This window comes from Eschrichtius robustus, chromosome 12 (assembly GCF_028021215.1).
Source record: "Eschrichtius robustus isolate mEscRob2 chromosome 12, mEscRob2.pri, whole genome shotgun sequence".
Lineage (NCBI taxonomy): Eukaryota > Metazoa > Chordata > Mammalia > Artiodactyla > Eschrichtiidae > Eschrichtius > Eschrichtius robustus.
Genome location: NC_090835.1, coordinates 43,738,095 through 43,750,890, shown reverse-complemented (window position 1 = coordinate 43,750,890; position 12,796 = coordinate 43,738,095). Strand labels below are relative to the sequence as shown.

Sequence of the window (12,796 nt, the reverse complement as noted above, 5' to 3'; positions counted from 1 at the left end):
TTGTGGAAGCTATGGATGGACGATTGTCCAAGTTGCAGGTGGGAGCCCCACGGCCACTCAACCCTGCTGAGCACCACTCGGGCCCAAGCAGGACACACACTGAGGAGGGCTGCTTGCCTCCCGAGGTCACTACTCCTGTGGAGACCCAGGGCCAGCGTGGGAAGACACCAAGACTGGGGTGGACTCATGGGAGAGGGGCTGGCACATCCCTAGGACCCCTCAACCTGCTTTTTTCTTTTCTTGTGTTGGCCGTTGCCTGTGAGTAGTTAAGAGCTAAATATTTGGGCAACCTCCCATCTCATCTTCCAAAGCATCATTTGAGTACTCAAGTCACCTCCACCTCCTGACTTCAGGGACTCCTGAGCCACGCCTTGCGCAGAGATTTGTGGTTGGAAGGAGGGAGTGGGCTGCCCTCGGACACCCAGCCATGACTCCGCAGCGGTCTCAGCTAGACTTCAGGGTCCCACGGATCAGAGCTGCCAGGCACGAGCTGGTGACACTGCAGAAGACGTAGAACAAAACCAGGACCAGAAACCTGCCTGCTTCCTATATCACCTGGCCTGAGCCTCCTGGAAAATGGAGTTTCCCTCTTTGCTGTGTCCCCAGTCTCAGACCCCACCATGTGGCTTCGTGTCATAGTCCCCAAGTGGCATGGAGAACGTGGCAGAGTCGTTACCTCGTGGCGCTGGTTATTCACAGGACCATCACCGAGAGAGCCGCCTGGGAGCTTGCTCTGTGGACATCCTTAAGGCACCCTCGCTGAGGTTCCCCGTGGCAGGAGGGATGAGATCAGGAAGAAAACCTGGGGGAGGCCCCGGGTCATGCACAGCCCTCCCCGTGGGAGGGGGAGAAGGGAGAGGGCTGGTCGGGGAGGGCGGGCTGAGGTGCCGCTTTGTAATTCCCAATAACTGTGATTTGATTCTACAGGTATGTATCAGAAAATATAAAACTAGGCAATTTGTCGGCTCTTCGAACTTTCAGAGTCCTGAGAGCTCTAAAAACTATTTCAGTTATCCCAGGTAAGATGCCCAGGTTTGCCTCCCAGATCTCAGCTACAAGTGACTCTCTCTCCGTCTCCCCCACCCCCCTCCTCTGACTGTGTGTCCTACTGGCGTGTTGTCACTGTCTTGTGTGTGAATTTCCCTTGTTACAGATACACCACTGAATTTGTGGACCTGGGCAATGTCTCAGCTTTACGTACCTTCCGAGTCTTCCGGGCCCTGAAAACTATATCAGTCATTTCAGGTGAAAATCAGGTTAAACGCCAAGGCTGGAGGGACACGCTTGGGCCTTTCCAGCTACCTGGGAGCCAAGGCGACCCTTGGGAAGGCCCCTTCAAATATGCCTGTCCCCAGAATACCCTTCCCAGAGCTTGGGTATGGGGGCTGTCTTCAGTGGGCACGGCTGTCCCCTCCATGCCTCAGAATGGGCTTCGGACTGCCCACCCCAGCAAAGCCCACCACCATAGACCCCCGGGGGCACAGAGTACTCCATGGCAGGTCCTGGATTGAACCCAAATTCTTCCCAAGGTAGTGGTTTATTTCCCAAACTGAACTCAACTATTGGAATAGCTAGAAGCTTGTATGTGAGTTGCTTCAGCCTGAAGCATCATCCTCCGATAAGGAAACTAGAAGTACTGTTTGTGAGGGAAACCACACCCAGAGTAAAAAAGGACAGCTCAGGCATGGCCTTTCATGGCTGAGTGCCCGGTTCCTGCCTTGAGCCCCCTTTGGTGATACACACACAGCCGACACCGCAGCCCCATTCTGTGAAACGGAGAGTACTCTGTGGACAGGTGTCACCGGGCCTTGGCGTCTAACAGCCCTTGCTGCATGTGCGGTAGAGGTTTAGCAAACCGTGCATGGTAGCCTCGGGAAGAAATTCTCCTTGACGCATGTTGGCAATTGTCCCCGGGAAACCTTCTGAGGCCCAGACGACCTCTCTAGAAAGCCAGTCTACCCCATCCATCTAGGAAAACTCTCAAAGACTTATAATGATTTCAGAGCCCAGAGGCCCCTTGCAGAAACTTTTCTGAGTGCATCCCCACTCAGAACTAGAGAAGGCATTTCTTTTAAGAAGGCAGCTGGAAACGGGTTGCATGTCACCGATCTGGAGAGATGTCAGAGCTGGTGAGCCAGAAGGTTGTATCCACTCCTGACTTGGAAAGCTCGGGGATCCTGGGCCCTTGGCCTGCATTTGCTGTTGCTGCCCCCAGGGAGGCAGGGACCCTGCTGTGAGCTCCCTGAAGGAGTTCAGACTCCCCTGGTGGGGCTAATTATCTAAGAAGAGGAACCCCCACTTATGCTGTTTTCACACTGAGCCTCAATACTCCTCCTGGCTCTGAACCCACCATGGGGTGAGCACAGGAGCCACTTGCCCGCACACTCCCCGCACGTGGCCCAGACCTCTGCTAAGAGCCCGTAGCGAGTGGGGCACTCTGTTCCTATCCCCATGGAGCCCCCCCAACGTTGTGACAGGCGTCATCGGCCAGGGTCTGTCCTCTAGGGCCCTGGGGACTTCACAGCACACACCCGGCAAGGATAGATAAGCACACTGACCACGACAATTAAGAAAAATCATGTTCCAGTTTGTTTTACTTTAAAAAAATAAGGCTGACAAAGGAAAATATTTCTCAGTCCGGGGTTAAAGGAGGGAGCCAGCAAACCCCAACCGAGTCCCACCGGATCTCTTCAAAGCTGCCAGCAACCCAGTGAGGCAGCAAACAGCAGCTCCCGAAAGTGGTCATTAGGAAAATGTTGTGGTCAGCATTACCGAAGTCTCCCTTGAGGAGGCGTTCCCTGAGCTGAGGCTTAATAGCCGTGGCCCTCTCCAGACCTCAGTCTCCTTTCCTTTAAAATGGGAATGAATCGGAATGGTTAGTTTCCAAGGGCTCTTCGCCCAGCCTGTTAGAACTTCAGTGGAGGGAGAATTTCCCACTTGATCCCCCAGGACCCATCTCTTCCTGGGTCTTCTCAGAAAGAATCCCTTTACTTGGTTGGACTCATTCTTGCCAGAAGTGGACTGTCATCAATGTGAGAAATGGTTAAAGGAATGGGTCACCAACTGATTGTCCCCAAGGACACTATCTCCACAGACCAGGAGGTGCTTTTCAGAGCCTTGAACTGAGTGATTCAGGCCACAGATACTTTGGAGCCAGAGTTTAATTTGGGTATGTGAGCTGCTGCCCACGGCCCCTCACTTTGCCCCCACCATGCCCCACACTATGGGTGGGTCTCCAAGCGTGGTGAGGAGAACCAGATGCCCACCGAGGGTCCTAGAAGCTCTGCTAGAGATGAAGCGTAGTTCTGGACTACAGAAGGCTCATGAACCCCGCCACCACCATCACCACCTCCACCACTCTGGGCCCAGACCCCTGCAAGGTCCACCCAGTGCCCAGGCAGTTGCCAACATCTGCCAGGATGATTTCACAGAGAACACTGAGTGCCTCCAAGCCCTGGGCAGGCAGCAGCGTTGGCGGCACTGTGGGGAGGACTTCCTCTCCCCTCTCCCGTGTTTGCCCATCGCTGCCTCCTTGTCTCTGAGTCATGGGCACAGCAGCTGTGGGCACAGCCGCACAGGTGCTCCTAACACATTAACCGGCTGGACGATGGATGGATGGAGCTTAATCTGAGATCTGGCCGCTTTGATGGTGGGGAGGGGTGGGGAGGAGGGATGGGAGGTGGGGAGGAGGGATGGGAGGTGAGTCCCTGCTGCTGGCAGAGAAGCCCCCTCGCTCCCAATGCTCTGCTTGAACTTGTGAACTTGCTGTAGGACCGCAGCCAAGTGTCAGACCAAAGGCGTCTACACGTGCTTTTCTGTGCGGCGCTGGCTTCTGCAGGGAGCTGGGCCGTGCAACTAACAGATCACGGCCTCTTAGCTTTGGGGGGTGGGATGGACGGGGATGGGTCCCAGGGGGACAGGGCAGAGGAGGAAAATACAAAACAGGTACCCCTGTGCCTTTCCCAAAAGTGGGGACTGAGCCAGAGCAGGCCCCTTAGGACGTCACCCACCATGGCCTTAGCCAGACCCCCCCGCCAACCTCCCCAGTGCACACACCACATTCCCCTACCAAGAATGGCTGTGTCACTCCCCATCTCAGGATCAAGGCCAAGGCTGTCCATTGCCCTGGAGGGGGCCTGGACCTCTGTCTCCTTTCCAGGAACTACATTTAAAGGGACAGGCCTGGCATAACTTGGGACCAACCAGAGGGGGATGGGCTTTGGGTGTTTTCTCCCGCAAGGAAATAGCATTCTCCGTACTTATTTCATTTATTTGGCTATGGAGAGCAAAGAGAAATAGGCCCCTCTGAAAATACACAGCCAGACTGGACTCCTGCCCCAGGGGGATCAGGACAGACTCTCAGCAGCAGAGGAAAGGGAGGTGTTGGTCTGAAAAGCCCAGGAGAGGCCTCCTTCCCCTGCCCCCACCTCATGATCGCCCCCCCCGGCCCAGCACCCCTCAGGCCTGGCCCCTGTCCACTGGAGCGGGGAGCACGGGTGCCGTGGGTGACTCCGAGCTCCTCCTCGCCTCCCCCAGGCCTGAAGACCATCGTGGGGGCCCTGATCCAGTCTGTGAGGAAGCTGGCCGATGTGATGGTCCTCACGGTCTTCTGCCTCAGCGTCTTCGCCCTCATCGGCCTGCAGCTCTTCATGGGCAACCTGAGGCACAAGTGCGTTCGCAACTTCACGGTGCTCAGCGGCACCAACGGCTCCGTGGAAGCTGACGGCCTGGTCTGGGAATCGCTGGACCTCTACCTCAACGACCCAGGTGCTGACTGGCTCTGTGGCCCAGGCAGGGCTTTGTGGGGCCACCAGGGCCGAGCATCTCCCACACAGGCCTCCTTCTGAGGACGTCCAAGCCCTACCTGCTCCCCCAGAGACCCGGCTGCGTGTCAGGGATCCCAGCCCCTGCCCTTTGGGGCTCTGGGAGAGAGGACAGGAGAGGAGCAGATTCAGCACCTGTCCTCCTGACTTCTCGGGCTAGATGGGGAGATAACACTTGAAGAGTGGGAACGATGGAGAGGTAGGTAGGAGAACGGCAGCTACAACGTTTGAAGGGTCAGGAATGGTGAGGAGACCAGCCTGCCAGCAGGGAGAGGGGTTTTGCTTGGGAAAGGGTGGGGGGACGGAGCTGGGGTAGTTTGTGAGGCTTCAGAGTACAGGCCCCATTTGCTTGGCATGGGCTTTGTCACTTGACTTCAGTGATCCTTGTCAGGATGTTAAGTCCATACCCATGCACCCCAGGACAAGCTCGGTGATTGTACAAAGCCATGTGAGCCCCTCGAGTTGTTTCACTGCCCCGTGGGTTACACTTCCATCCTCCGGGCTGATGACCAGCACCTCTCTTGACTGGAGCCATCAGTCTAGACCAAAGGTAGATGCTGGTACGAGGCCACATTCCAGGCCACAAGGACCCCGAGGGCCATTCTGAAGTTAAGGCCTCTAACATACACCAGCAGTCCACTTTGGAAAAAAGAAATAGATGGAAACTCAATGAGTAAATTTGCTTGTGATTCAGTGTGGCCACGTAGCAGCTGTTCTAAAACATTTGTGTACACCAAAGTCACCTGGAAGGCTCTGGAAAACACAGACTGCTGGGCCGCACCCTGCAAGTTTCTGAGTCAGTAGCTCTGGGAAGTTACCTTTCTAACCAGTTCAGAGTTGATGCTTGATGCTGCTGGTCTGGGGACCACACTTGGAGAACTGACGCCTAAGACTAAGGCAGGTAGTGGGGAGTGATGGGGACTGATGGATGGTCACAGAGTGGAGGTGACAGGACTGATGTCCTACGTCTCATCTGGTCCAGCCCCAGCCATGTCTGAACAAACCCCTGCCTCCTGTTCAGGGCCTCTCTTGACCCAGGTTGGCCCCCTGAGTGATTGGGGCAGGGTCCGGAAGCTCCCTGTGGGGATTTCCTGAGTCCACCTGGGGACACTGGCAGCTGAACGTCGGAGGAGGAGCCAGAGGAAGTCCAGGGAATCAGCCAGAGTTGCCTCAGACCTGGTCAGGCAGAGGGCAGAGGTCAGGCAGAGGGCAGAGGAGCGGACGGAAGACCCCCAGCAGTGGCTACCTCCCCAAAGCCCAGGGTGCAGTTTGGAACCCCCAGGAGTCTGGGCCACACGTGCCTCTCACCATTGGATGCTTCTCTTCCAGAAAACTACTTGCTCAAGAATGGCACCTCTGATGTGTTACTGTGTGGGAACAGCTCTGACGCTGGGTACGTAGCACCCCCCCCCCCCCCAGGGCCACCTCACCCAGCTGGGGGAGTCTCCTCCCAGTGCTTTCTCAACTGACTTAGCTTTCAGTTTATGCCCTTGACCCCAGGGACAACAAGACCTTTCCCTGCCTCCCTTCCCTGCCAGGCCCATGGCAGCTGCCCCCCACCTCCACAGGGTGACAGCTGGGAAGGGGTGAAGAAAGAGATGGGGGTTCGGCTCTTCAGGGAAGGCAAGCAGAGCCTTGAAGATGGGACTGGACTTGGGGGGCAGCCCAGGAAACCCTGCAGGGCCCCACACTAGCCCAACCCTGGCTCCATTCCCTTCCCAAAGCCCCCCAGGGCGGCACCCACCTCCTCCTGTCTTCACTTCCTCCCTCCTCATCCGTCCACCAGGTCAAGAGTGAGTATGGCCTCCACCGGCAGCCTAGACTCTCCTCCAGGGCAAGCAGGGCCTGGACCTGCAGCCCGGGTGTGGTACCCAGAGATGCCCAGTAGCCACGTGCAGCTTCCAGGGCCTTGTGCACACCGGCGCCTGGGTCAGCGTGACTGTCATAGGTTGTTATGGGGAGGGTCACACAGGCTCACCTAAGGGAGGTGCTCTTCGGGGCTGTAGTCCCGCATCTCTGAATATGGAGTTCCAGAGCCCTTCCTGTCTCTAAAGAAAAAGTCTTAATTTCTTAATTTAGGACATTAGCAAGGCACAGGGGCCCCTTGGCTGCATCCTCCTACTTGCCAAGTTCCCCTTGCCCGCATCCTCTCTCTCACACACTCACTCCACTCGTGACTCCAGACCATCGCTCCCTCTTTGGGAGAGAGGCTGTCCCCTCCAGACATGGCCGGGCCCCAGCCCATCCACCCTAGAATCATCCCACAGCCCCACGGCCACCTGACCTTTGCCTTGGGCTCCATCCTGTTCACCTCAGCCGCATGCTCCCCCTGTGTGTCTGCACTGTGCCCAACTCCCCTGGGGTAGGCAGGCAGGGAAGAAACCTGAGCCAGGCCCTTGGCACTTCCTCTGGGAGGGGAGAGGCAATGCAGACAGCAGCTGGGATGGTGTGTCACGTGGGCAGAGGGAGCTGGATTTAGGCCTAGCAGCATACAGATGGGTAGAGAAAAGAGGAAGACGATATCCCGGGTGGGAGGCACAGCATGAAAAGTCACGGCGGCAGGACCCCGCAGTGTGGCAGTAGGTTTGTGGAGCTAGCGTCTCAGGGGCAGAGGACCCCTCACAGCATGGGACAAGTCAGTGTGTCTGGCCGTAGGACATGCCCCGAGGGCTACAGGTGCCTGAAGGCAGGCGAGAACCCTGACCATGGCTACACCAGCTTCGACTCCTTCGCCTGGGCCTTCCTTGCGCTCTTCCGACTGATGACGCAGGACTGCTGGGAGCGCCTGTACCAGCAGGTACGTGGGTGCATGGGGCCAGCAGAGAGCTGCCAGGAACGGGCTCAGTGTCTAGCACCAGGGCCCAGGCTGCACAAATGTCTAGTCACAAGCGCCCCAGCAGCTTCCCCACTAGTCAGAAGAGAGGAGGCACAGGGGACGTTTGAGGGATGGGGACTCAGCAAGCAAAGAAACTTTCATTTTGCTGGTGACCAAGTACTCAGCTCTCTATATAGGATACTCCATGCTCTGTTAGTGGAACACTGGTCCACCCTATGTGACACTTCTTGTGTCAACTGAAATGTTCTGCCTCCTTCCATGGGTGGGGTACTGCCCCCTGTGTGCAGGTCACTCTCTTCTGTAGGTTAGGACACTTCCCTCTATAGGTGGGACATGCTCTACCCCCTCTCCAGGCTGTGGCCATTTGAACCCCTGGCACAGCCAGGCTGGGCAACTTGGGATTTATGACCTTGACCCAGAAGGGGCCCCAGTGAAGATGACCTCCGCCCCCTTGCTCCCCCAGACCCTGAGGTCTGCAGGGAAGATCTACATGATCTTCTTCATGCTTGTCATCTTCCTGGGCTCCTTCTACCTGGTGAACTTGATCCTGGCTGTGGTTGCCATGGCCTACGAGGAGCAAAACCAAGCCACCATCGCTGAGACAGAGGAGAAGGAAAAGCGATTCCAGGAAGCCATGGAGATGCTCAAGAAAGAGCATGAGGTGGGTGAGCAGTGTGGCCAAGGAGCCTCCAGAACAAGCCTTCACCTGATTGTGGATGCCTATAAGTGTGGCGCCTGCTGGGTAAAAGCTGGTGGCTGTAAGTGATGCATGCTGGGTAAAGCTGGCGCCTGCTGGGTAAAGCAAGCGTCTGGTGGGTGTAGGTATTTCCTGTGAATGTGGTGTCTGCTGGGTAAAAATTTGTCACCTGCTGGGTAAAGACAGAGCCTGTTCATGGGGAGGTGCCTGCTAGGTAAAAGTGGTGCCTGCTGAGTAAAGGTGGGTCCTGTGAGTATGGTGCCTGCTGAGGAACGCTCTTCCCTATGACCATGGTGTCTTCTGGGTGATGGTGGTGCCAGGTGGGTAAAGGTGGTAGCTCCTGGCTAAAGATGGTCGCCGTGAGCCTAGTGCATGCTGGGTAGAAGAGAACCATGTGTCCATAGACATAGTTTATCCTAGTCAAGGGATACCTTCTGATGGGGTAGTGAGGAAGATGCAAGGTCGGAGGCCTGAACAGGCTCAGAAAATGGGCACTGGCGATGCTGCCATGGCTGTCCCCACAGTTCCACACATGGTGGGTGCCGGAGGCTAACTGCAGAGCAGACTTTTTAGAAACCAGGCCAAGGACATCCACTTCCTTCTCACTGCTCCATGCCACATCCTGCAGCACCCATTTTGACCAGCCGAACCTTCTCGAAGATCCCCTGCCCTCTAGTTCTGTCACTACCTCTGCTCATCAACACCCCCTCTCCCACCTGCCCCAACCCTCCACTCTTCCAAGAACTGCCCACTTCAGCCACTGCTCTCTTCATCCCTGGATCTGGATCTTTCTCAAAACATCCTCGGTCTGTCTGAGCTCACCTCTCCATGATGTACTCGTTTGGGGGTGAGTGGGCAAGTCCACTTAACTGTTGGGGAAAACGGAGGTGCTGAGCGTTGCCTGGCCTACCTTGGCCTGAGGTTGCATCATGTCTCAATGACCAAGACATACACCGTTTTTCAGGCCCTCGCCATCAGGGGTGTGGACACCGTGTCCCGCAGCTCTTTGGAGATGTCCCCTTTGGCCGCAGTAACCTCCCACGACAGAAGGAGCAAGAGGAGAAAGCGAATGTCTTCAGGGTCGGAGGAGTGTGGGGATGACAGGTTCCCCACGTCCGACTCGGAGGATGGTCCCCGAGCAGTGGTAATCCCCGGCCGTGGCTCTGGCCCTTTCAGGGTGGATCTGGCATCAAAAGGCCATCGTGCTAGTCCCCTGGTGCTGTCACAGCCCCCACGGTTGCTCCCCAAGGAGAATATTCCTTGAGCCCCCTCCCAGCCCCTCCTGTTTCCCATGGCTACTCTTAGAGTGGAGGAGCCCTGGGCAGAGGGATAGGGTAGGTTTGGGTGTTAGGATATCCCCAACCTCAGCTAAGTCCCCAGCATTGGGGCTGGGACTGAGGAACTCCCCATGGTGTGGATTGGCAGGAGCTCAAGGATGTGCCCAAATGAGTGAGGGACGTGATTGATTGCCCCAGACCCTGCTCGGGCCAGGCCTGTCTGCAGGGGCCTTCCTGCCCCCTTCTCCCCCAGATAAGCTTCAATCTCAAAGCCCCAGAGGCACAGGCTTCAGGTGAGCAGAGATCCCAGAAGATGCAGGATTGCCTCTAACGCTGCACCCCTCTTCTGAGCACCCCCGGCTCAGCCCATCCAGTTCCTATGTGGCTGACAAAAGCCCTCAATGCCCCAAGTTGAGCTGGGGCCAAAGCCACAAGTGATAAGCTGGGAGCACGGGAAGAACCGTCTTGGTCACGTCCCCTCTCTGTGTGCCCTCAGAATCATCTCAGCATCACCCACGGCCTCAGCAGGACCTCCTTGAAGCCACGCTCCAGCCATGGAAGCATTTTCACCTTCCGCCGACGGGACATGGGTTCTGAGACAGATTTTGCAGATGATGAAAACAGCACAGCCGGGGACAGTGAGAGCCACCGCACATCACTGCTGGTGCCTTGGCCCCTGCGCCGGCCTAGTGCCCAGGGACAACCCAGTCCCGGAAGCTCAACTCCAAGCCACGTCCTCAATGGCAAAAGGAACAGCACTGTGGACTGCAACGGGGTGGTCTCCTTGCTGGGGGCAGGCGACCCTGAGGCCACTTCCCCAGGGAGCCGCCTCCTCCGCCCTATGATGCTGGAACGCCCCCTGGACACGGTGAGTCCGCCCCGCCATGCAGCGCCAGGCAGGTCCCATCTCCCAGACTGGTCACCAGAGCCAGGTCTAAAAATACTTACCAAGTATTTACTGAGTGCCTATTGTGTACTGAGCTCTGGGGGTGAATAAGCCTACCAAAAAAATCTCTGCTTCCTAGAGCTTCCAGACAGACAAAAGTTAAAGAAAGAAGAAAAATGTGTATGTATGCATATATGGTATATAATGATGATAAACAGGGATGACAGTTAAATATTTAGCAGCTAGTAAGGCATGGGCACTGAGACGCTGTGGTGACACAGGACCAGTGCCTTAGAGGTCCTGTGTGTGCCAGGTGTGAGCCCTGGAGAGTTGCAGATCATGGACAATCTGGAGAAGGGCCAGAGTGGCAAGGGAACACTTCTGAGCTTCTGGGCAACAGTTATTCATCAAGTTCAAAATATTTCAGCACTTTACAAACTGATAAATGTCAAGTAATATTAGCCCAAGCTCTAAGTACTGTGGGAGGACAAAAGTGGGGAAGAGGGAAAGGAAAACCCCCTTATTACAAGGCATTTAAACAATGACCTGAAGGAGGCAAGGAGGGGGGAACCAGGTGAGGGGTGGTATAGCAGAGGGGTTAGCACCCAGATTCTGGAGACAGACGGGGTTTGCTTACCAGCTGGATGGCTGTGAGCAAGTTATTTTATTTCTCTGTGCCTCAGGTCTCTTGTCTGTAAAATGGATTTAAAATACCCACCTCAGGGACTTCCCTGATGGTCCAGTGGTTAAGACTCCACACTGCCACTGCAGGGGGCGCAGGTTTGATCCCTGCTCAGGGAACTAAGATCCCGCATGCCACGCAGTGCAGCCAAAAGATAAAATAAAATAGTAAAATAAAATAAAATATCCACCTCAGGATCGAAGCCAGGATGAATGGGCTAATATGCGTAAAGCAATCAGGACACGCATGAGTACGTTGATGTAGTGATAATGTTGTAGTAACATACTGTCATTGCATCATCTGGGGGAAACATGTTCCAGGCCTAAGGAACAGCAAGTGCAAAGGCCCTGAGGCAGAAGCATGCCTAGTGTACTGGAGGAAATGCCACGAGGGCAGTGTGGCTGGAAACCAGGGAGTAAAGGGGAGGGGAGTTGGAGCAACTGTCAGAAAGGTGATGGGAAGGGAGGGCCAGATCATGAGAGGCCAGTCAGAGCTTTGATCACTCAGTCAGCCTATCCCATGACAGGCTGATGTCTGCCCAACCAGTCACCGAGTACCCTTGCTGACCCCTGCCCCCAACACAGGGCTCAGAGCAGTCCACCCAGGAAAAGGGCAAATGTGGGTCTCAGACCCTGAGGCCTGCAGGAGGTGGAGGAGGGCAGACCTTCTGAGGAAGTAGGACAAGACAGGGAAACCTGATCAGGAAGGTGGAAGCAGGCTGAAGAGGGGGCTCACAGCCAGATGGCCTGTTTTGCTCCAGCTCAGACACTTGCTCTAGCTGTGGGACTTTGCACAGGCAATTAATCTCTCTGTGCCTCAATTTCCTCATCTGTTAAGTGGAAATAAAAATAATATCTACATCAGAAGGTGGTGGTGAGGACTAAAAGTGTTAATACCTGTCTGGTGCTTAGACCAGTACTTGCCTCATGTTCAATAATTATTATTATTACCTATGATTGTTATTATTGAGCAGGATGGAAGGAGTGAAGACTTGGGGCCCTCATGCTCCTCTGGAGCAGGGAGTCAAGGAGAGGGTCCTGGGAACGTACTGGGGGCAGACCATAGCTTCTGGGTGGGTCTGGGGACCCACCTGGCCATTACCTGGAGGGTGGGGGTCTGGCTTCCCAAGAACACAGATTCCCAGTTGCTGCAGGTCCAGCCCTGGAGCCTCAACCTTGTGGAATCAGGTCAGCAGCTGGAGCGCTAATAGAATTTCCTAATCTCATTAGGGAGAAAATCATCTCATTGTACTGCACATGTCGGGAGGAATCCAAGTTCAAACACTTCATTACCAGGAACTCTGACTTCACCCATTCTCACTTCTGTGGGGCCCATTTATAACCTTAAAGGGATTAGCAGGCCAAGGGGGTTATCTGCAAAGTTAAAGGAATTAGTGGACCAAGATGGAGATGTTGAAAAGTTAAAGAGATTAGCAGGCTGTAGACCCCTGGGGATGCCTTCCCTGCTTCAACTGGGTCCCTGGTGACACCTGTGCCCAGTTCTAGTCTGAAAACAAAGCACAGTGTCGGGCACATAGTGGTTTCTTCATCAACACAGGAGGGGGCAGCCCCAACAGACAGCTCACTTTAATTTGG

The 12,796-nt window shown here is 55.4% G+C and overlaps 1 protein-coding gene and 1 non-coding gene across 8 annotated transcripts in view; both read left to right on the top strand.

Annotated features, from left to right (window-relative positions):
* Nucleotides 1-12,796, top strand: part of SCN5A (sodium voltage-gated channel alpha subunit 5) — an 86,097-nt gene that overhangs the window by 17,615 nt on the left and 55,686 nt on the right. For 5 of the 7 annotated variants that reach the window (XM_068558916.1, XM_068558913.1, XM_068558915.1 and 2 more), the window contains exons 5-11: nt 928-1,019; nt 4,537-4,767; nt 6,153-6,216; nt 7,479-7,620; nt 8,123-8,320; nt 9,321-9,500; nt 10,130-10,501. In XM_068558916.1, the coding sequence (XP_068415017.1) occupies nt 928-1,019; nt 4,537-4,767; nt 6,153-6,216; nt 7,479-7,620; nt 8,123-8,320; nt 9,321-9,500; nt 10,130-10,501 (1,279 nt within the window). Of the gene's footprint in view, nt 1-927; nt 1,020-1,153; nt 1,246-4,536; nt 4,768-6,152; nt 6,217-7,478; nt 7,621-8,122; nt 8,321-9,320; nt 9,501-10,129; nt 10,502-12,796 lie in introns of all 7 variants that reach the window. The other 2 variants (XM_068558917.1, XM_068558911.1) reach the window with 1 other exon arrangement.
* Nucleotides 11,248-11,320, top strand: TRNAG-GCC (transfer RNA glycine (anticodon GCC)). Its single transcript has one exon. It is a non-coding gene; the product is annotated as a tRNA-Gly (tRNA).